This window comes from Episyrphus balteatus, chromosome X (genome assembly GCF_945859705.1).
Source record: "Episyrphus balteatus chromosome X, idEpiBalt1.1, whole genome shotgun sequence".
In the NCBI taxonomy this organism is placed as follows: domain Eukaryota; kingdom Metazoa; phylum Arthropoda; class Insecta; order Diptera; family Syrphidae; genus Episyrphus; species Episyrphus balteatus.
This window is the reverse complement of record NC_079138.1, coordinates 8055828-8079487: the sequence shown is the minus strand read 5'-3', so window position 1 is coordinate 8079487 and position 23660 is coordinate 8055828. Positions and strand designations below refer to the sequence as shown.

The following is a 23660-nucleotide window of genomic DNA, read 5'->3' as shown; positions in this document are numbered from 1 at the left end:
ATAATTTAATGCTTTTGTTTTAAATAATTTTTCAAAATTAAACTTAAAATATAAAGAAATTAATAATTTACAATTAAAACAAAATTTCAAGTAAATCCATTAAGTCGTTTTGAAAGATTCCATTTATAAGAAGTTATTACGTTAATAAAAAAAAATACAGACTAATTGGGAACCTCCTCCTTTTTGGAAGTCGGTTAAAAGCTCACATTCATTCATTTTTGACTCCCTTGCAATGACAAATTTTAACTTCTTGTTCTTACTTCCCAGAAACTTTTGGTTTTCAATTATGAATAGAGAGCTTAAAGAAACCATTCTTTTGATGTAACACTCCATGGATTTGGAAGATTTTCTCGAATATTGACCAGTATTCTGTTTTTTTTTTTTTTTAAGGTCTTATCCAACTGAGAGAACTTATACGATCTTCAGGAATAGAAATGCATATACGTGAAGTGGAACCATCAACTTATATTCATGTTCTAAATGAGTTTAAAAATAAAGAAATTAATAATATTGTCATTGATACGAGTACAACGAATATTTCATTTCTACTTAAAGGCGTAACTATACTTTTTTAACATATATCTAAACATATGTAAATGTTTTTAATTAATTCACAGATACTTCAGCTGCAGATGAACGAATACAAATATCATTATTTATTTACAAGTTTCGATATTGAAACATTTGAGCTTGATGATTTTAAATATAATTTTGTCAATATAACAGCTTTTAGATTGGTTGATACTGGTGATGTGAGTGTCAAGGAGGTTCTCAAAGATATGGAATTATTTAATCAATTAAATATCAGGGACCAAGAAGTTTTTCGTAAAGATCGAATAATAGAGGTTAGTAATCATAAAATGGGCCACGCACTTTTTTAATTTTTTTATATTGGTGTCGTTGTGACCATCCTTGTACTTTGTGTGATACACTCACAATTGTGTTGTTTATGGGCCAGTTAATAGCATTTTGTAAAATTCTTATTTATTATAGCAACGGTGACCATCCGTCCTGGTTTACCCGGGACTGTCCCGTATTTCTGTACCTTGTCCCGGATTTTCATATAAGAAACCCGTGATTGTCCCGTATTTTCACATTCTCTGATTTTTGTATTCAAAATTTTAAATACTTTTTACGAAAACTGGAAACATATGGTTGCTATGTGTAGCTTTCTTTTTCTACTGATTAAATAGAGACAGAAATAGTCAAATCGGTAACGTATGAACGTAATCGTATGCCGTGATTCGACCCCCAGTGCTTGGAAAATAAACGTTTATCTAATTTTTCGAAAAAGCATTAGTTTTTAAAAAAAATTTCGTCAATTATTTAGTTCGAGTTTGTGTTTGTCAGGATGAAATGCTACACCAGAAAAAGTTTTTTTGCTTAATTTCAAAGGACATATTAAAAGTTGAATAAAATATTACAAAATCTTTTAAAATAAAATTAGAGTGTTAAAAACCAGTTCTCACAATTTTTGATTAAAAAATATTTTTTTTTGAAATTATTATAGTAGGTAGGTACCTACATAAAATAAAACCGGTTTCTTGATTTCTGACTTCCTTGGAAACGAGTTAAATGATTTCAACGAAAATGTTCCCATAAAATCGTTTAAGAAATCTAGGTATCAAAATTAGGAAAAATTATGAAAACTCATTTTATTATTTTTTTTATAAACCAATGTTTTCAAAACAATCCAACGAATTTTTTATTTGTCCCGGGTTTAGCTCCCAGAAATATGGTCACCTTAATAATAGCATGTATAATAGACTGATTCAAAAAAAAAAATTTTTTTTGTTCAAAGAATTGTTGAAAATATTGTTGGAAATGACGAAAAAAAATTCTGTAAAAGTTTCAGATCTTAATGTTAACATTTAGTACCGCCGCATCGCAAATTTCTATTTCCCATACGATTTGTATGGGAAAGATTGTGTATTTGTGTTTAGAATTTTTTATCTTTTTAATGGTTCATCAAAAAAGCTAGATTTAATCATTTTCTTGTATAAAATTGAACGCTCTACAAAATATTTACGCTCTAAAAAACATAGAATACAAATATTCGAAAATTTTGCCAAAGTTTTTGAAAAAACCTAATAATTTCGTCAAAAAATCGGAAAAAAATGAGGGAAAATTACTTTTTATATTTTAAAGTTGAATAACTTCGAAACGTGGGGCTAAATCAAAAAAATTAATAAGAACTTTTTTGTAGAGCGGACATTTTTATAAAAGAAAATGATTGTCAAGCCTTTTGGATGAACCATTAAAAAGATAAAAAATTCTAAACACAAATATACAATCTTTCCCATACAAATCGTATGGGAAATAGAAATTTGCGATGCGGCGGTACTTAATGTTAACATTAAGGGCTGAAACTTTTACATAATTTTTTTTTCGTCATTTCCAACAATATTTTCAACAATGCTTTGAACAAAAAAAAATTTTTTTTTTTTGAATCAGTCTAATGTATAACCTTGTTGACCTAATATAAGTTAAAATTGGAAAAACTTCACTCTTCACTTGTATTGCGACTGTTACCGGAATCGCCATCAAAATTCTAAGCTTAAAGTGCTATCCATATTCCTGCAAATTCCTTTTCTTTTAACATAGTTTCCGCGGTATTATAGCCATAGCGAAGTATCAAGCAGACTGTTAGTTTTTGGAAGAGCCAAATCACTTTTGTGAGTTTGACATAGGGCTGACGATTCGACCCGGGTACTCGGTTACCCGGGTAGCTTGTACCCGGGTAGTAAATTACCCGAGTACCCGGGTACCTGGGTAAAATGGCTATTGCCCGGGTAAGCAAAATTACCAGAGTGTGGGTACCCGAGTAAATCGGGTAATGCCCGGGTACCCGGGTAACCGAATATACAAATAAAAACAATTATATTACTATCTTTATCACTTTTTCAAAAGCATTTTACTAGTCGTGGAAAAATATTTTGTAAAATTAGGTAGCAATACCGATAAATTCAGTGACAAATTATACCCGGGCAATCGGGTAGTCGGGTAATCGGGAAGTTGGGTGCCCGGGTAGTTTCGGAACCCGGGCATTACCCGATTTACTCGGGTACCCGGGTACTACCCGGGTAACCGGTTACCCGGGTATCATCAGCTTAATACAAGTATACAGATAAAATGTTTTCCATGTTTCACGGCCGCTTAAGCGGCCCATACACACCACACTTGTGTGCTCACCGGAGCCACAAAATCAAAACTTTTTGATTTTTTTGTGTCGGTGTTATGATCGGTGTGCCGTCTGTGGTGCGGTGTACATACAAATGTGCGCAAAAGTGTGTACACAAGTGTCTTGCCTAAGCGGCCCCTTTAGGCTTTAAATAAATAATTGAAAGTAGCAAACGACACAGGATCGTAAAACTAGGTTACTAAGTTGATTTCCATAAGGTTTAAAATTGTTTTGTCGTTTTGAAAAACCGTTGCACAATTTTAATGCATTTTCTTTACAGACCGAACCTGCTTTGATCTACGATTCAGTTTATATTTTTGCCCTAGGACTTCAAACCTTGGACTTATCACATACACTGAATCTTTCAAACTTATCTTGTTCAGAAGCTAATCCTTGGGACGGTGGCCTTAGTTTAATCAATTATATTAATTCGGTGATTTTTTATTTATTTTTTGTTGTTGTAAGACATTTATTGACTTTTTGACTTAAACAAAAAAAAAGGTTGAATGGAAGGGACTTACTGGACCGATTCAATTTAAAGAAGGCCAACGCATTCAATTTAAACTAGATTTGGTCAAATTGAAACAACATTCCATTGTTAAAGTTGGCGAATGGTCACCTCAAACTCGACTTAACATTACAGATCGTTCAAAATTCTTTGAATCTGGATCGATAAATGTTACATTAGTGGTAATAACAATTTTGGTAAGCTTTCCAAACAAAACTCAAAGTGATGCAGTAATAGTCATAATGTATAAAGGAAACACCGTACGTAATGATGCGGTATGGAAAGAATTTTACTGGAAATGAGCGCTTTTATGGATTTTGTGTTGATATTTTGGACTTGGTCGCCCGTGAAACTGGATTTGATTATATTCTTGATCTAGTACCCGACCGCAAATATGGAGCAAAGGATCCAATAAGTGGCGAATGGAATGGAATGGTTGCACAATTGATGAAATATGTAAGTAATGAGAATATAAAATAAAATATTTTATTTTTTAAATTATTTTTGATATTACCAGAAGGCTGATTTAGCTGTTGGATCAATGACAATTAACTATGCACGTGAGAGTGTTATTGATTTCACAAAACCATTTATGAACTTAGGGATCAGTATTCTTTTTAAGGTAAGCAACTACTTTTGCTGATCTCTTTTTAAATAAGCAAGTAAGTAATAATATGATTGGAAAGGCCATAACAACGCAATTTCAAAAGACAATATTTTCTTGTTCCATATTTTTTAGTCTGATTTTAGTAATATTTTCAAAATAACTTATGAATTTGCAGTAGTATGTACATATTTATTAGATTGTTGTCTACTTAGACAACGTATTACTTTTTTTTCAAATTGTGGAAAATTGTGTTGAGATAATCTACTTTTGTATCTAAGTTTGACAGCTATTAGTAGGGGCGTACACGCACCACTGGAGCCACTGGAGCCCTGGGGCCCCCGACCGACGATGTCAAGGCCTCTACTTAAGACACAAACAACAAATAACATCAGTCGCTTATAAAAAAAAAGTAATTTCTATAGCAATGAGGACTCCACATATCAAAGGGCCTAAAAACTTAGTCTTGCTCTGGGGCCCCGTCATCTCAAAGTACGCTTCTGGCAATTAGACAACAATAAACAGGGTTTTTGAACACATTTTCCAAATTAAATCAGTTGTCCATAGTTATACAACGTATACGACCGTTGCCCTATAATTTATACTTTAAAAGATACTCAAATAGTTATGGTTTCTAATTTTTTATTCAATAGGTGCCTAGTACACCACCTTCGCGTTTATTTTCATTCATGAATCCTTTGGCATTTGACATTTGGCTTTATGTATTGGCTGCTTATGTTTTGGTATCCCTCACAATATACGGAGTTGCAAGATTTTCACCATACGAATTACATAATTTAAATCCATGTGATACCAAAAACGAAGAAATTGGTAATCACTTTACACTCGGAAATAGTTTTTGGTTTGCCATAGGAACGCTTATGCAGCAAGGTTCCGACTATAATCCAAAGGCAGCGTCAACACGAATTGTCAGTGCAATTTGGTGGTTTTTTACTCTAATTATGATATCATCGTACACGGCTAACTTGGCTGCATTTCTGACTGTTGAACGAATGATTACGCCGATTGAAAATGCTGATGATTTGGCATCACAAACAGATATATCGTATGGAACATTAGAAAGTGGATCGACAATGACGTTTTTCAGGGTGAGTTTAAGCTTAAGAAGAAGGGCATATTCATAGGTCCCTATTACGGTTGTCAAATATCAACACGATATTTTATATTTATCAACAAAATTAATGAATCGGTATTACGGTTATCGACTATCATAAATTTTTGGTAAACTGAGATCTATTGTGAATAGTTCTTTTGATAAACTCGGTATTATGGATGTAAAAAATTTTGCTATCTATCAAATTTTTCATCAATTGCAAATTGATTTCCGATAGATTTTTCTCATCATATTTTTTTGATAAAAAAAAGTCGTTGCTGGACATTTTTAGTCAAATAAAATAAGTTTTGTGAAAAAAATTGTATTGCATTATTTTTTGGAGACAGCGAAATAGATAAAGAAGTTCGATTTGAGGATGCATTTGTTTAAAAAAAATTTCGTCAACTATTTAGTTCTAGCTTGTGTTTATGAGCTTGAAATGCAACACCGGAAATTCAATAATAATAATTTTTTTTAGGAAAGAACCCAGCTAAATTTTAAAACTTTTAAGGAATTAAAATGCTTAAAAAACAGTTCACAATTTTGATTAAAAAATATTTTTTTAGAAGTTATTAACAGTACCTACCTATTATAAAACAGTTTTCTTGATGTCTGACTCATGTAGGGTTGCCATCCGTCCGGGTTTTCCCGGACATGTACTCTTTTTTTGGTGTGTGGGGGACGTCCGGGATAGTTTCTATTAATTGTCCGGGATTGTACTCTTTTCAAGCTTTTAATATCTCACTACTTGTATGCTTGTTCGAAGAACGAATAGAGTTCATTAAAAGCTAGGCGTATTTAATTTGGTTTATTATATGGTCAATTTGTTTTATAATCTGTTCCAATATAATCAAAACTGCGTATGAGCTACTGCTTAGTGAATTATCTAATCAACACATTTTTTTTTATATTTAGTTTAAAATAACGGTATTTTTGGGAGTCTTCCGATTTTTTCATGTAACTTTAAGAGCTACAAAATTAGCACTGAAACCTGAAAGAAAACAATTGTAACTGTCCTGCATACAATATGTTAAAAAATTTTCGTGAGAAAATTTACTTTTCCAGTTTTATTAGTAACTTAATTAACAATTATTATAAAACACGATTTAGGAAAATGCTAAAGCCATTTAAGTAAGTAAGTTTTTAAGTCGAAAAAAGTCTGTTTCTTAACTAAGTAACTAACTAAAACGACTTTAGCATTTTATTAATTTTTTGTAATATTAGCTCAAAAGTTTAGTATAATACTCATATACTAAGGGCCATGTTGAACATAAATTCTTATTCTCTTCTTTTTCCTCCGCGTAAACTGTCACATAGGGATTTATGTAGAACTTAAATGCTTTAGTTTCGATTCAGCAAACGGCTCTAAGTATACGACAGGAAATGCCAAACTTTGTCTCAAGGTTCTATTATTTGTGAAAAAAATAAGAAAAAAAATGTTGGTAAGGGAACCAGGGAGGGATTTTTCCGTTTTCTTTTTTTTTATTTCAACTAAGCGTTCGTTTGTCCTAGTTTTGTACTCTTTTTTGTCCTTGTTTGTCCGGGAAAGTCCGGGATTTTGCATCTCAATTACTAGTTTCGTCAAAATATATCTGGCAACCCTAGACTCATGAAAACTCATTTCATTATAATTTTTTTTTTTTTTGAAAAAACAATGTGTTCAAAACGACCCAACAAATTTTTAATTTGTCCCTAGACTTTTTACTGAATTTCCGATTTTCTAAAGAAGAATTCTGAAGAAGAAAGAAACTAAGTCAAACAACGACAAAATAAATTAATGTGAAATGAAATGTCAAAACAAAAATAGCGCCTATTCATAATTGTATTTGTATCAATGTTCACAATATAGAAAAATTTATCAATTGATAGCCGTAATACCAAAATGTCTATCAATTGATAAGTTTATCGTTCATCTATCAATTGATATTTGACAACCGTAGTAGTGGCCGCACAGAGAAAAATATGACCACCTAAATACTAACAGATTGCCTTATTGTTTTATTGTCTATATGTTTTATAAGGAAATATTATTAAAATTGTGGAAGCGTAAGGTTAATCTTATGAAATGAAAAAGAAGCCGTTTAGTTTAAACAAATAACTTTAATTAATAATAATACATTTAGCTTTTTATTTTAAGAAAATAGGTAATGTAATTTAATTAGAAAAGTGTAGTGAACAACATTCTTCTCAAGCGGTTGTCCGACGCAAAATTTCCGATTTTTATCAAAATTCTTATGGAGTTATAAATTAGACATTATTTCCAATCAAGTTTTGAAATTTCATAAGATTATATAGCTCGCTTTCGAAGCTAGAGGCTCTCAAAGATTGGGACTTAGGCTGAAAATTTAAATTACTTTTTGTATGAAAAAAAAAGCATTGTCTTTGGTTTGTTTTATTTTGATCTGTTTTTAAGGCAAGTAATTTTTTCTTTTAATTTTTATTTTTCTTATGTATTTATGAATGTATATCACTTTTTTTCCGACTCAAAAATGTTACCAATTTTATATAAGGGGTACTATTTCGATTTTAAGTCAAAATTTGGGTATGATCGTCATTAAGTGGCCGGAAATCATAGCAGGGGCAGAATGATCAAATTGATCTTTTGCATAGTTTAATATTAATAATAGTGTCTAAAAGCAGAAACTAAAGAGTTTTGTTGAATCATTTTGCCCCGAAGATATTAAAATTTTAAAAAACAGTAAAAATCCATACATCGAAAATTTAAAAAAATCGATTTTTTTTACTTCTTTTTTTTTCAAGCTTTAAAAAAAACTTAGATACAAATTATTATTATAGTACTATTAAAGATTTTTTGAAAAAAAAAATCATTCAAATTGATCGATTACTTTTCGAGTAAATCGAATTACAATAATTGTTTTCTTAATTCAATAAATTTTGTTTCTTTTTTTTTAGCTTAAAAAAGAAATTGAATACATAATATTACAAGTATAATACCAAAGATATTTGAGAAAAAAATTATAAAAATCAGTATATCACTTTTCGAGAAATTTGTATTTGTTTTTACATATTTCGAAAATTTGTACAAAAATGTTTTTGAGTGATTGTACTTCTCATAAAGGTAGGTTGAAGAGCATTATTTTTAACAACTGCTTTAATAAGCAAGTGGTTAAGATAAATCGATTTTTTTATTTCTGAGGCTCAAAATAAATTGTATACCGTATTTGTTATTTTAGTGCCGGTTTAATATATGGGGATTAGGTATAGAGTAGAAATGACACCCAAATTTTTTTTAAAGAACAATACGTGAGAAATCCTGCGATTTTTTCTCAATGTCGCGTTCCAATAATAAAAAAACAAGATAGATTAAATGATCTAACTGATCTTTACTATGTATAACAATGTGTTCAAGATTTCAAAATTTAAAACATATGTGTGTGTATTACGTGTATTACTTGTTTTTAAATTTCTCAAAACAGCTCAACCAATATTTTTCAAATCTCGTCAACACGTTTATACATATAAGAACATGCGATTGAAAAAATCCATGGAATTTGTTTGAATTATTGTTTGGAGGAAAATCGTTAGATCCGTTTTCGAGAACAAAATTACCTTTATATTATATTGGCTGTATGGCAGGTGACGTTATATACTATTCCTAAAAAAGTAAAAAAAAATGTCATCGAGCAACTTACCCATAACTATTAACTATAAAATTTGAGGCGAATGCGTTCATTGGTTTGGGCCCCAGTTGCGAGGCCCAGACGAGCACAAATCCGAAAGATTTTCCTACCCACTTTTTTACTATTCTTATATCATTCCTTATAATAGTTTTGAAATAAAAAAAAAAGTCAAGATCTCATATGTACGATGTACCTACATAGAACATTCATACTTGCCTTATAGTACCTACCTTTAGTGTGCAAGTAAAAATTGATTTTTATAATCGTTTACCCTATAATAGTTAAAACAAACATATAATTTAACTATTTCTTACATTAACTTATTTATATTTTGAAAAAAAAAACCATTGATAGCGACTGTTTTTAATTAATCGCACGAAATCGGCATTTTGCCACATAGTGCGACGTCATAATATTCAGTTTTGTATGCCGGCTTCAAACGATCGATTGAAATAGTTTTTCGTTCGCCTTTAGGGGTGAGAACTGTAAAGAATTTAGAAAATTTATTTAGTACTTTAAAAGGTCCATCATACCCTGGTTGCAAAGGTCTTCCTGCTGCATCTCTTCGCAGGAACACATGTGAAGTAGAACTTAAATCTTTGTGCACGAAAACCTTCGAAGAATTGGAGTGAGGAGATGTTGGAACTGGTGACAATTTGTTCATATTAGCTCGAAGTTGGTTCACGAAATCTTCACTTGACTTGTTTGGTATTGTGTCTTCAAAAAACTCTCCTGGTGAGCGTAAGTTTGTGCCGTAAACTAACTCGGCTGGTGTAGCACTAATGTCATCCTTAAAACAGCATCGACGCCCAAGGAGAATTGATGGCAAAACTTTCCAACGATCGCGATCGGTTTGATAACATTTGATTGCGCTCTTCATAGTACGATGCCAGCGTTCGACCATTCCATTGGCTGCTGGATGATATGGTGTTGTCCGGACTCTTAGAACTCCGAGTAGCTTGGTTAGCGCTCTAAAGAGAACTGACTCGAACTGCCGACCTTGATCAGTTGTTATATATATTGGCACACCAAAGCGTGCATTCCATCCACTATACAAAGTACGTGCATCAGTTTCTGCAGTTATATCTTCCATTGGAAAAGCTTCGGGCCACCCCGTGAAACGGTCGACATATGTTAAGCAGAACTTTTGATTTTTTGATGATGGAAGTGGACCAACGATTTCAATGTTGACTTTAGAAAATCTTCCATTTGGGAGTTTGAATGAACCGAGTACGGATCTGTTATGACGATGTGTCTTTGCTCATTGACAAGGTAAGCATGCTTGAACCCACTTACGACAGTCTCTCCTAAGGTTTAGCCATACGTAACGCTCAGCTAACATTTTAGTTGTTGCTTTTACTCCAGGGTGACAAAGATTGTGAATGCTATCGAATATTATTTTTCGCAGATGATTGATTATGTATGGTCGGATCCTTCCAGTCGATGTGTCACAAAGCAAGCTTTGTGCAGATGGTGGTGATACTGGAAATCTCTGTAGCCTTAGCGATGATGTTGGACTGTGGAGGTATTCTTGCAGTTCTTGGTCAATATGTTGTTCTGCTGCGAGGGTTTCGTAATTAAGTCAATTTTCCACTGTCTCAATTCGAAATAAAGTGTCAGCTACTATATTGTCCTTTCCGCTGATGTGACAAATATCTGTAGTAAACTGACTTATAAAATCAGTGAAACGCTCTTGACGTTGAGACGCTTTGTCGGGTTTCTGACGAAAAACAAAGGTCAGAGGCTTGTGGTCTGTAAATATTACAAATGTGCGACCTTCAAGCACATACCTAAGGTATTTGACAGCTGAGTATGCCTATGCTGAAAGAAGCTCCCTGCCATAGGCAGAATACTTGCGATTTAGAAAGCTTTCTAGAGAAAAAAAACTCATGTGTGATGCCATTTGTTAATTTTTGCAAAACAGCACCAATTGCAAAGTCGGATGCGTCAAAATACATCGAAAAATCGGCATTAACTGTTGGATGAGCTAATAAGGTTGCATCAGCAAGATTTGATTTACAATTTTCTAAAGCAGCTTTCGTTTCTTCCGTCCATTGAATAAGAAATTTATCGGTACGATTATTACCCTTGATAAGTGCTTGGAGTTTAATGTCGTTTTCTATTGACGAATCTCAGAAAGAGATTTGTGAATCTGACAGCTGAAAGGGGGGGGGGGGGGGGTGGAGAGTTGAAATAGTGGAAAAATCTCAGATTTCATGATCTATTTACGTCTTGAGATTCAAAAAAAATGACAAAAAAATGAAACTAAGAATCAGAAATCTGAATGTGCATTTTTATCAAGATTCACGCATACAAACACACGCACTTTCACACACACTCCTCTGTTTGACATTTGTCTGATTTATTCTTTTTATACGCTCAGATTTCGTTCACAATTACAAAACTAGATTTCATATTTTCCGTATTTGCAGTGGAAAATCTGAGATTTTTACACAAAAATCTCATAAGTCAATAGAAAACGACATAAGTTGTTTCTCAGCAGCGTGAGGCAGAAATCTTCTATAAAAATTGATTGTAGCAGAAAATCCTCTTAAACCATTTACCTGAGTTGGCATGCAGTTTGAAGTCCAAAATTGCCTGAACCTTTTCAGTAAGTGGCTTGATTCCATCGGAATTAATGAGATTGCCTAAGAATTTGACTTCTTGCTTGCTAAATTGACATTTTGAAACATTTACGACGAAATGGAACTTCCTCAGCTGTTGAAAGACTAGACGTAAGTGTTCTGTGTTCTGTGTGCTGCTCCATATTACCCGAAGCTATACAAATATCATCAATATAGGGGAAACCGAAGTCGAGATCCCGCAATGCTTCATCAATTATTCGTTGAAATGTCTAGCGGCATTCTTCAGACCACAAAACATAACACGACATTCAAAAAGACCAAATAGTGAGGATATGGCGGTCTTACGAATGTCTGATTCTTCAATGGGAATTTGTTGTAAGCCCGGAATAAATCAATGACGGATAAAACTTTTTTCTTCTGCATAAAATGTGTAGTCCTGCAAAATTCGTAAAGGATGAGTTATTTTCTATAAAAGAAACCTGAGGATATTACACATGTTTTATACTTGCACTTATTTCCAGATGCAAACAGGTCCACTAAAAGTCCGTGCTGTTCTAAGAAATCTGCTCCAATAATTGGTTTAGACACATCAGCTATAACAAATTTCCACTGAAAATTGCTGGGAATTCCAAGTGCCACTATCAGATTTTTTGTTCCATGTGTTAAAATGTTTGTGCCGTTAGCTGCAAACAGGTTAAAAATACATCGTTATCGTTTTTCTTTTTGTAACGGAGGAACGACAGAGATGATATCGCTCCCGTGTCAATTAAGAAGTTGAATTTAGTGTGTGGGTCAAAAACAAATAAGTGACGTGTATGTATGTGTCCATCTGGGGCCCTATTTTGTATTACGAAACGAAAGTCAAAACAACGATACCCAGGACAACGATAGTCACGACATAAAGCGATTTAGTACAACGATAATGCATAATTGAAAATATTGCCAGATAAAAATGAAAAAACAATTTTTTTTTCAAGCGTACCAACTTCACGCCAATGAAAAGCTGTCAAAAAATAAGTAGATAAACAAAATCTTCAGTGGCAAAAAAATTTTCTTTTACTTTTCTTGTGCTATTTAATAATGTTTTCTATTCAAAAACTTAATAAAATTGACTTTATGGACATATTTTGTGATTTCCACTATTTATTTTATAAGTTTAAAGAAGAAAATCATCTTTCCGAGAAATTTATCTCTGCCATTGTTAATTGGACATGAAGATTGAGATCAATGTTTGTTTTATAGTTTTGTTGTGTTGTTGTGGTTTAATAATAATAAAAAAAATTGCTTCTTCGTTTTAATATTTGAGTATGTTTATATATTTGTTATTTCATTGCAATCAGTGGAAATAAAATTAGCTTCGAAGTTTGGCAATTTTTTTTTTTCTAAGCAAGACAAACGAGAACGAAAGTCAAACGATATTGAAATGACAGTCGTAAGCATTAACGAGTATCGTTGAAATCAAACGATTATCGTAGTAGCTAATCGCATTTGAACAAGAACGAATAGTCCAGTGCATTTATGATGTTCATATATGGGCGACCCAGCAGTTTGTACCACCCCCAAATTTTTTTTGCTCATTCGATAGAGCATTGGCTGAATATCATTACCCTCATTTTTCGCACTCGTGAAATTCACCTTTCGGCCGCCATCTTGGATTTTAGTTTTTCTTAAATATCTCGATTTCTATTTATCGTACATAAAAGTTGTGTATACAAAAAACCTAGAGAATTAAATTTCCCGTCTTTTATATAAAGCACTTTTTTTCGAAATTCTCAATATTTAAAAAGTTACAAGTCAAAATAGTAAAAAAAAAAAAAAAAAAAAAAAAAAAATTGAATTTTGAGACCTTTATACTAAAATTTTGAAAAAAACGTCCGAGAGAAGATTATTCACCTCAAAATTCTCTACAACTCTGTCATACAACTTTTTTCTGTATCGCTATAAATGCAAAAGTTATAAACACTTTCTTGTTAAAAAAGACTGCTGTTGTGCCATGGGCCCCCCAGCAGTTTGTACCACCCCCAATTTTTGTTTCCTCATTCCATAGAGCATTGGCTGAATATCATTACCCTCATTTTTCGCACTCGTGAAATTCACCTTTCGGCCGCCATCTTGGATTTTAGTTTTTCTTAAATATCTCGATTTCTATTTATCGTACATAAAAGTTGTGTATACAAAAAACCTAGAGAATTAAATTTCCCGTCTTTTATGTAAAGCACTTTTTTTCGATATTCTCAATATTTAAAAAGTTACAAGTCAAAATAGTAAAAAAAAACAACTGTTGTCGAATTTGGACACAGGGTGAGGCTAGTGTGTATACTCTATTACATGACACTAAAAACAGTTTACCAGCCATGTTTTAAGGAATATACTTGGTAATACCAACTCTTTTCCACGCCACCATTGAGGTAAAGTTCTAGGCGCGTTTTTTTTAAAGTGGTTTCCCCAGGAGGCCTAATCCACGTTAATTGGTTTTTTACGCTTGAAATTCATTTTGATTTTTTTGGTTTTGGTTCGTAACATATTGCTTCTTCACCACTTTCATTTTCGGAATCATAACCGTCTGATTTGTTTGATGTGTTTGGCTTTGTTTTTTTAAATAAACTAGGAAGGCTGACCATCGTTGGTGCATCATCATCGGAATCATCACAGTCCTCGTCTTCAGAGTCTTCAATGTCTTCCTTTTTGTTGGAGCATGTTTCACCGCAGCAAACCTTGCACATGATTGAACATTTTAGTCCTGCTTTTCTGCAGCCACAAGCCCTACCACATGTTGTGGTGCATCCGCAGGAAATCATGTTCAATAAAACTCGAGGAACAGGTTCTTTTGCACTCATCACTGGCTCTAACCCACGGTTTGATTTTTGCCATCCCCATTCGAGTGCATTTTTATCTTCGCCGAGCCACTTTTGGACTTGGTGGTACGTCCGAAGGGAATGTTGGCGTGTGGCTGCGCTCGTTGGTGGTAACCGTGATAGATCGGCTTTTGTTTTTAATCCTAACTGTGCAAACAATCTGTAGCGCAATTTGTCAATTGATTCACTATTTCCACGTCCACCATACATTGATGACATTACGCTCTCCCCAGCTATGGCAATATTATTTTGACTGGCGGTAGTATCTGTGAACAATTGTAAGCCTTCTCGGAGATGAGCATTTTTCTTAATGACGTCAACTATTTTTCTTTTTCCCATACCGCAAATTGCCGATACTGTGTCACAGCCTGAAAATGCATAAATAAACAGCACATGGTCTAACAAATCACCGTGCTTGAAGCTTGTAGTGGAGTACATTTTTGCTGCGGTATTTCCTCTGCCCGCTTTGCGGAAATAAATGTTTTTATGTTTTCTCGCAATTGCACACATGAGGACAAGAAGGTCAGTGTCCTCACCCACAATCACAATTGCAGCAAACAGCGAAGAAATTTCCACAGCAGTTTGGACGATGTCCCTGTCCGCATCCTCCCTGTAACATACCAAACATACGCTATGAATTACTGTACGTATATACACATGTATGTATGTGTAACAACACAAGATTAATGTAACAAAATATGTATACCTAATTTAAGATATGCTGAGATAATAAACAGTCAGTTGATACTGGCACTTAAACTTATGAAGAGCTGTTTGTTACATGGCGCAGCCGAAAGAAAAGCCTACACGTATAAGAACATTAAATTTGAGATATGGTCATTGCTTGTTCTAAAGAATTAAATAAATCAACTCGCGTTAAAAAAGTGCTAAGAAACAGAATTGTTCAATATTATTTGCCAACAACAGTTCACAAGAAGCAAAAATTGGATGAAAGTGAAAAACTAAATAAGTATCTCCAAAAAAAGAGCAGCACGTGTTTTAGTCCAATCGTTGTTTGGAATAAAATCGATTTCAAAATGGAATTGGGAGTTATTAAGCCAGTTAGTAATCTTAATTTAAATGGAAATATTTGCGAAAACTGGAGGCGTTTTAAACAAAGCTTTGAAATTTTCTTGACCGCTTCAGGCGTTGCTAAAAAAGAGGAAGAGGTCAAAATAGCCACGTTTTTGAATGCTATAGGAGAGGAAGCGCTAGAAGTTTATAACACGTTTAATTTATCTGAAGCGAATAAGAAAAAATATAATGAAGTGATAAAGGCATTTGAAGATTTTTGCCTGCCAAAAAAAAATACAGTGTATGAAAGGTTCATTTTTTACAACCGTAATCAAAGTGAAGGTGAACCGTTTGACGTTTTTCTGATGGATCTGAAGAGGTTAGTTCGAACATGTGAGTTCGGAAGCAGTGAAAACGAGATGTTAAGAGATCGCTTGGTGCTGGGAGTTTATGACAAGAAACTTCAAGAGAAATTCCTACAAGAGGATAAATTGGATTTTGCGAGGGCAGTGGAGAAAGGCAGAGCAGCAGAAGCAACGAGGGAGCAAATAACAAATATTCAGAAACCTGGGTCAGCAATACACGAGGTGAAAAGTAGACAAGAAAAACCGATGAGTAATCAAAATAATTATCAAAAAGTAAAACCACATGCAAATAATTTTAATAAGTACAGTAATACTAACACTTACAGTAACAATAAAAGTAACAGTAAAAATAACGTTGATTATATAAATAATTGTCAGTATTGCAACTCGTCACATAAGCGGAGAAATTGTCCCGCCTTTGGTAAAAAATGCAAAAATTGTTCAAGGTTAAATCATTTTGCTATTGCTTGTAAAATAAAAAATGTTAGAGAAATAAATGTAAATGAAGAAGAAGATGATTTAGATTCTAATAACGAGTTTTATATTCATTCCATAGATTCAAAAAAACAAGACCATCAAATGGAACTGCAAGTCTCGTCAAGATGTTGGGTGGAATCTATTAAAATAAACGATACATTTGTTGAGTTTAAACTAGATACGGGAGCCGATGTGAACATTCTTCCCCAGGGGATATTTAAAAAATTAAAAAATCAAGCAGTTTTACGTCCAACATCCACCGTTCTGCAAGCATATGGAGGGTCAAAGATTGTGCCACTGGGAGTTTGTACACTAAAATGTATTCGGAGGAATGAAGTGAGTTTCCAAAAATTTGTTATAGTAAAAGAAAATTATGTTCCAATACTTGGACTTCAGACATGCGTACATCTAAAAATTGTGAGTAGAATTGATTCAATTAAAAACATTAGCAACAGCGATTGTAAAAATTATTCAAAGTTTTCAAAAGAAATTATTGAAAGGGAATATTCTGATTTGTTTTGTGGAATAGGTAAATTTACACAAAAATATAACATTCAAATAAAAGAAAATGCAGTTCCGATAGCACGTTCAGCTAGAAGGGTTCCTCTTAAATTAAGGGAACGTCTTAAGGTCACTTTAGATAGAATGGAAAATGAAGGTATTATTACAAAATGTGAAGAGAAAAGGGATTGGATTAGCAATTTAATTATTGTAGAAAAGAAAAACGGGAGTTTAAGGCTATGTTTAGATCCAATGGAGTTGAATAAATGTCTGATTGATGAAGTAGTTTTGATTCCCACTCTAGAACAAATAATGACTACCTTAAATGGAGCCAAATTCTTCAGTGTATTAGATTTAAAAGATGGGTTTTGGCATGTAGAATTAACAGAAGAATCGCGGAAATTGTGTGCTTTTGCAACACCATACGGGCTGTATGACTGCAATAGATTACCATTTGGGGTAAAGGTAGCCCCTAAGGTCTTTCAAAAAATGAATGAAAGTAATTTTAGTGGCTTGAGGGGAGTTTGCATATACATAGATGATATAGTTATATTTGGCACTACTCAGGAAGAGCATGACGAAAATCTTCTAGCAGTTCTGAATAGAGCTCGAGAGAATAATATAAAGTTCAATCCAGACAAAATGCAAATAAATGCAAAGGAAATAAATTACTTGGGCCATGTTTTTTCAAAAAGTGGGGTACGTCCAGATAGAGATAGAATACGGGCTATACAGAAAATGAAGAATCCACATGACAAAAAAGATCTTCAAAAGTTTTTGGGTGTCATTAATTACGTAAGAGCTTTTATACCAAATTTAGCTGAACTAACTTCTCCGTTGAGAGAACTATTAAGAAAAAACGTTATATTCAATTGGTTAGAAGTACATTCAAGTGCAGTTGAGATAATAAAGAAAGCTATTTTGAATTCTCCTATTTTAAAACCATTCGACGAAACTAAAAATATCTGTATACAGACGGATGCCTCTCAAAATGGATTGGGTTGTTGTTTGTTACAGGATAACCAACCTATTTCGTTCGCATCCAGGAGTTTAACAGACAGCGAGCGTAGATATTCGCAGATCGAGAAAGAACTTCTCGCCATACTATTTGCATGTAAGAAATTTTATTTTTATTCTTATGGTCGCAGTGTACTTCTGTACAGTGACCATAAGCCTCTAGAATCCATTATGAATAAGCAAATTGATAAAATTCCATCTTCTAAGTTACAAAGAATGCGGTTGAAATTACTGAATTTTGATGTGAAAGTTAAATATATGCCAGGAAAATACCTGCATATAGCTGATTATTTATCAAGATATTATGAAGATACAGGAAATTGTGATGAGGACCCTACAATAACGGAAGCGGTTTTATCAATAAATGTTAGTGAGGAAAGGAAATTTGATTTTAAGAAGAATACTGATGAAGATATTATATTGAGAAAATTAAAGAAACTGTGTCAGGAAGGTTGGCCAAATGATAAAACAAAATTAGACGAGAACATAAAATTTTACTTTAAAATACGACATGATATTTTTCTGGAAGATGAAATTCTTTTTTACAATAATCGGATTATAGTACCTAAAATTATGAGAACAGAGATTCTTCGTCAACTTCATACTTCACATTTGGGCGTAGAAAAAATGAAAAAAAATGCTATAAATTCGGTGTATTGGCCAGGCATTTCCAAGGATATAGAGAAATTGGCAGCAGAATGTATGCTTTGTCAAAAGTATCAACATAAAAATTGCAAGGAACCACTAATATCACATGAAATACCGAAGTTTCCTTTTCAAAAAGTAGGTTGTGATATTTTAGAGTTTGGGGGATCTAGCTATTTAGCTCTAATAGATTATCATACGAAGTGGTTAGAACTTAAAAAAATCAAAAATAAATCATCTAAAGAGGTAATATCAAAGTGGTTGGAAATATTTTCTTATTGGGGTATTCCCAAAACGGTCATAGCTGATAATGTACCCTTTTCTTCATTTGAGTGTAGAAATTTCGCTAAGGAATTGGATTTTACTATTGAAACGAGCAGTCCACTCTATCCAAAATCAAATGGATTAGCTGAAAGAGCGGTACAAATATCAAAGAATATACTTAGAAAAAGTGGCAGTGAATGGGAATACTTTCTCGCTTTATTAGAATATAGAAATACCCCCGTTAAAGATATGTCCGTATCACCGGCTCAATTAATGCAAAATAGAAGACTAAGGTCAATACTCCCAGTTCATAATAGTTTTTTTGAAACAAGCCAGAAACAGAACATTGAGGATCAGTTTTCAAAAAAGCAAAGAAATTTGGAAAAATATTATAATAAAAATTCAATTGTCAGATCAGAGTTTGAGGTTAATGATAGTGTTATGGTCAGAGATAAAAATATTTGGAAACCAGGAACAATTTACAAAAAGTGGCACACTCCGAGATCCTATTTAGTGCAAACAAACGGAGGACAATACAGGCGAAACAGTTCCGATATTAGAAAACGTATTGGTATGAAAGATTTTTCTGGGTATGAAAATTCAGAACCAATATCTCAAGAGACTTGCAGGACCAGAAGTGGTAAGGTTTTTTAAACATGATTGTTCTTGAAAATAAATGATGTACATATATACTATTTTTGAATTTTCTAATATTTTTATAATATTTCCTTTCTCTTCTTTCTCATACAATTGCAGTATTAATTTTTGTTGTTTAAATTGTTATATTATATTATTTCTTTTCATTGAATTCAATATAGGTAGTTAATTTCATATTATTTTTTTTGTAAACAATTTATTTTGTAAAGTTGAACAATTTTGAATTACAAATGTTTTTTTTTAAATTGTTAGATTATATTATTTCTTTTTCATTATTATTATATTATTTTGTTGGAAACAACTTATTTTGTAAAGTTAACAATTTTTGAACTATTTTGAATTTAAAAAAAAAAAAAAAAAAAAAAAAAAAAAAAGGAAGTTGTAACATACCAAACATACGCTATGAATTACTGTACGTATATACACATGTATGTATGTGTAACAACACAAGATTAATGTAACAAAATATGTATACCTAATTTAAGATATGCTGAGATAATAAACAGTCAGTTGATACTGGCACTTAAACTTATGAAGAGCTGTTTGTTACACTCCCAAGCTTGTCTAACCGTAAATCCGTAATTGGTTAAATGACTTTTCAGCATATTTACAAAGTTTTTTTTGTTGCGTTCGTTAGCGAGAAACTGTTGTTGAGTTGTTTTGTTAAATATTGTCTCCTCATTGAAAATCATATCAATTGCACGCCCACCTATTGCCCGTCTTTGGCGTTCAGCGTTCTTGGTGTTAAAATTAGAACCATTTTCTGGGTAGCCATCGAAAACGATAACAGGATTGGGCTTGAAGTTCCTGGATATAAAGTTCACGTAACTAGCACAAATGTCTCGGAAGGATGCATCGCGTTGCCATATTACCCTATGCAGTAAAAATCCTCCGTCGATTACTTCGCATATTGACAAAGAAGTTTCCAAGGTTATTGCAAGCTCATTAAATTCCTTGCAGAATGCAGACTTTTGTGTTTTCCGCATGCCCGAATCAACAAATAATGCTAACGGGTAAGGTGACAACTCGTATTGGAGACATTCTTCCAGCTCTTCACTCGTTCTCTGAGCCAAAATCATTCTATGAAAAATCGTTTCAGTAGATACAATTATTTGTTCGGAATCCACCGTGATACTGCGGGACATTGTAGCGAAAGTTTTAACCCGATCTTTCCGATGCAGCTTCAAATTTTCAAAAAATTGTCCCGTGACATTGTGTAGGATGTCTTCGCCGACTTTGTCAGCTAGATGACAGTTCACAGAAAGATCAGCGACTAATCCAGAGCCGATAGAAAAAAGCTCATGACATTCTGGGAAGGGCGAATGTTGAGCAAGCCACATATCAAGTTTTTCCTGGTCTGAATTGTCACGGGTGATACGGGAAGTTCTTGCATCAACGTGTTGCTCAGAAGAAACGAATTGCTTACCGCTGAATTCCTCCATTTCGCGGGTAACACTAGATAGCGCGATGGACCCTGTAACAAATAAGGCTTTCGAACTCTCCGAGAGACCTCGATACACTAATATGCCGAAATAAGCGTTTGAACACCTTTTTTTTTCACTGTAGCAACCTTACCTATTTGTAAGGGCTCAGAGCAAATAAAACAGGTGCTCATTTTTTCTAATTTCTACTTTTTGTTTAAACTTTTTGTTAATATATACCTACTTAATATTCTCACTTTTAAAATTTACCGCTTTTAAACTTTATCACTTTTTAAATTCACCACTTTTAAAATTTATAACTTCAAAACTTTATTACCGACGAACTCTTTCTCAATTCGAAAAAGTAAACCAACCAATATGTTTCCGTTAAGATAATAAAATAAAATAAGAAGGACAAAATAAATAAAAGCCGTTTTCTAAATAAAAAGCGTATCAAAGAATGTCCTTTATTACGTCCTTTTCTTAAAAATTTGATTTCCGTTAAGGAAATCAAATAAATTAGGGAAGACTTAAAAAATAAAAGCCGTTTTCCAAATAAAAAAATTAGAATTACAGGAAAATAAAATTTGTAATAAGAAATATCCGCTATTTTTTGCATTTTGCGTCTTTTTTACGTCTAGACGCGTCTGTATGACTATACATCAATCCTTACAAGGATTGATGTTCAAAGTGAATTTCAAGCGTAAAAAACCAATTAACGTGGATTAGGCCTCCTGGGGAAACCACTTTAAAAAAAACGCGCCTAGAACTTTACCTCAATGGTGGCGTGGAAAAGAGTTGGTATTACCAAGTATATTCCTTAAAACATGGCTGGTAAACTGTTTTTAGTGTCATGTAATAGAGTATACACACTAGCCTCACCCTGTGTCCAAATTCGACAACAGTTGTTTTTTTTTACTATTTTGACTTGTAACTTTTTAAATATTGAGAATATCGAAAAAAAGTGCTTTACATAAAAGACGGGAAATTTAATTCTCTAGGTTTTTTGTATACACAACTTTTATGTACGATAAATAGAAATCGAGATATTTAAGAAAAACTAAAATCCAAGATGGCGGCCGAAAGGTGAATTTCACGAGTGCGAAAAATGAGGGTAATGATATTCAGCCAATGCTCTATGGAATGAGGAAACAAAAATTGGGGGTGGTACAAACTGCTGGGGGGCCCATGGCACAACAGCAGTCTTTTTTAACAAGAAAGTGTTTATAACTTTTGCATTTATAGCGATACAGAAAAAAGTTGTATGACAGAGTTGTAGAGAATTTTGAGGTGAATAATCTTCTCTCGGACGTTTTTTTCAAAATTTTAGTATAAAGGTCTCAAAATTCAATTTTTTTTTTTTTTTTTTTTTTTTTTTTACTATTTTGACTTGTAACTTTTTAAATATTGAGAATTTCGAAAAAAAGTGCTTTATATAAAAGACGGGAAATTTAATTCTCTAGGTTTTTTGTATACACAACTTTTATGTACGATAAATAGAAATCGAGATATTTAAGAAAAACTAAAATCCAAGATGGCGGCCGAAAGGTGAATTTCACGAGTGCGAAAAATGAGGGTAATGATATTCAGCCAATGCTCTATCGAATGAGCAAAAAAAATTTGGGGGTGGTACAAACTGCTGGGTCAAATTATAAATGCACTGGACTAGAAGTAGTTTCAACGATAATCGTTTTACAAAATAGGGCCCCTGCTGTGTTTGAATAGATGGAGTTGTTAGTTTTCCGAAAAATTTAGTTGTTGAAATTGCATGGATGTGTGCAATTTCTTGCTTTTTTGCTTGTGATACCAACACAAACCTCCTCGTGAAGATGTATCATTCTGATTGTGTCTCTGCCTCTCATGTTTGCTTTAATCTTTGTTATTTCATTTAGAAGAAATATTTTTTTATGGAGGTCGAGTGTTGCTGTTGTTGATGACGAGCGTGAGGTGATTGCAGAAACGGTATTGCCTTGACTTGCTTCCACTACTTTGTCGGCAAAAACAGCTAATTGGGTAGCTTATCACAACTTACGGTTAATCAGCCCTATCGGCAATACAATTTCCCTGGAAAAATTTCTCTATTCCGAAAAATCAGTATCGGCAATACTTTTTGAATGGAAAAATTTCCTAGGAAAAAATTCCCACACAAAAATAACTATCGGGAATGAAGTTTTTCCCCCGAAGTATTTCTATCATATTTTTTATGGGGAACAGATATTTTGAAGCCAAAATGTAAGTGTTTTTCTTTCAAAATATTCTGTTAAAAATATTAAATTATTTACTTCCTTAATCCGACAAAAAGCAAATGATATTGCAACTGGATAACGCAAAATAGTAGACAAAAATAAAATATAAGAAAACCCAAAAAAATAAAGCATGGAACTAAAGGAGACCATTCCGAGAGCATTAGTTTGCTGCTTTGGTCGAAGAAATGATCAAATTATGTGGAATGCCTCAATTTATTTCAGTTATTTGTTTATCATGTCGAAAATAAAAACAAAGCTTAAAAAACTTTATTGATTGATTCTTTAATTAAAATTAAAAACACAAAACTAATGGGCAAAAAATAAAAAAAAATTATTGAATAAAAATCCACAAATCAACACCAAACAAAAAAATTATATAAATATTGACTATTAAACATTTTAATTGTTTTTGTGCACTAAATACAATCAAATTAGAGTTGTCAAAATTTTTGAAGACATGTGTTCGAAGGTTTTTTTGTTTTGTTAAGTTGGCTGTACTTCTTTCCCGAAAACGAAATTCCGATGGAGATTGCCGATAAGGAGAAAAATTCCCGGGAGAGAAAAC

The 23660-nt window shown here is 33.0% G+C and overlaps 1 protein-coding gene across 2 annotated transcripts in view; it reads left to right on the top strand.

Annotated features, from left to right (window-relative positions):
• The window catches only part of LOC129920711 (glutamate receptor ionotropic, kainate 2), a 33469-nt gene that overhangs the window by 6395 nt on the left and 3414 nt on the right, over positions 1 to 23660 (top strand). The window contains exons 4-10 of one of the 2 annotated variants that reach the window (XM_056002249.1): positions 391 to 557; positions 618 to 845; positions 3462 to 3614; positions 3683 to 3886; positions 3942 to 4145; positions 4207 to 4311; positions 4947 to 5402. In XM_056002249.1, coding sequence (XP_055858224.1) covers positions 391 to 557; positions 618 to 845; positions 3462 to 3614; positions 3683 to 3886; positions 3942 to 4145; positions 4207 to 4311; positions 4947 to 5402 — 1517 coding nt within the window. The remainder of the gene's footprint in view (positions 1 to 390; positions 558 to 617; positions 846 to 3461; positions 3615 to 3682; positions 3887 to 3941; positions 4146 to 4206; positions 4312 to 4946; positions 5403 to 23660) is intronic. The other variant, XM_056002250.1, reaches the window with a different exon arrangement.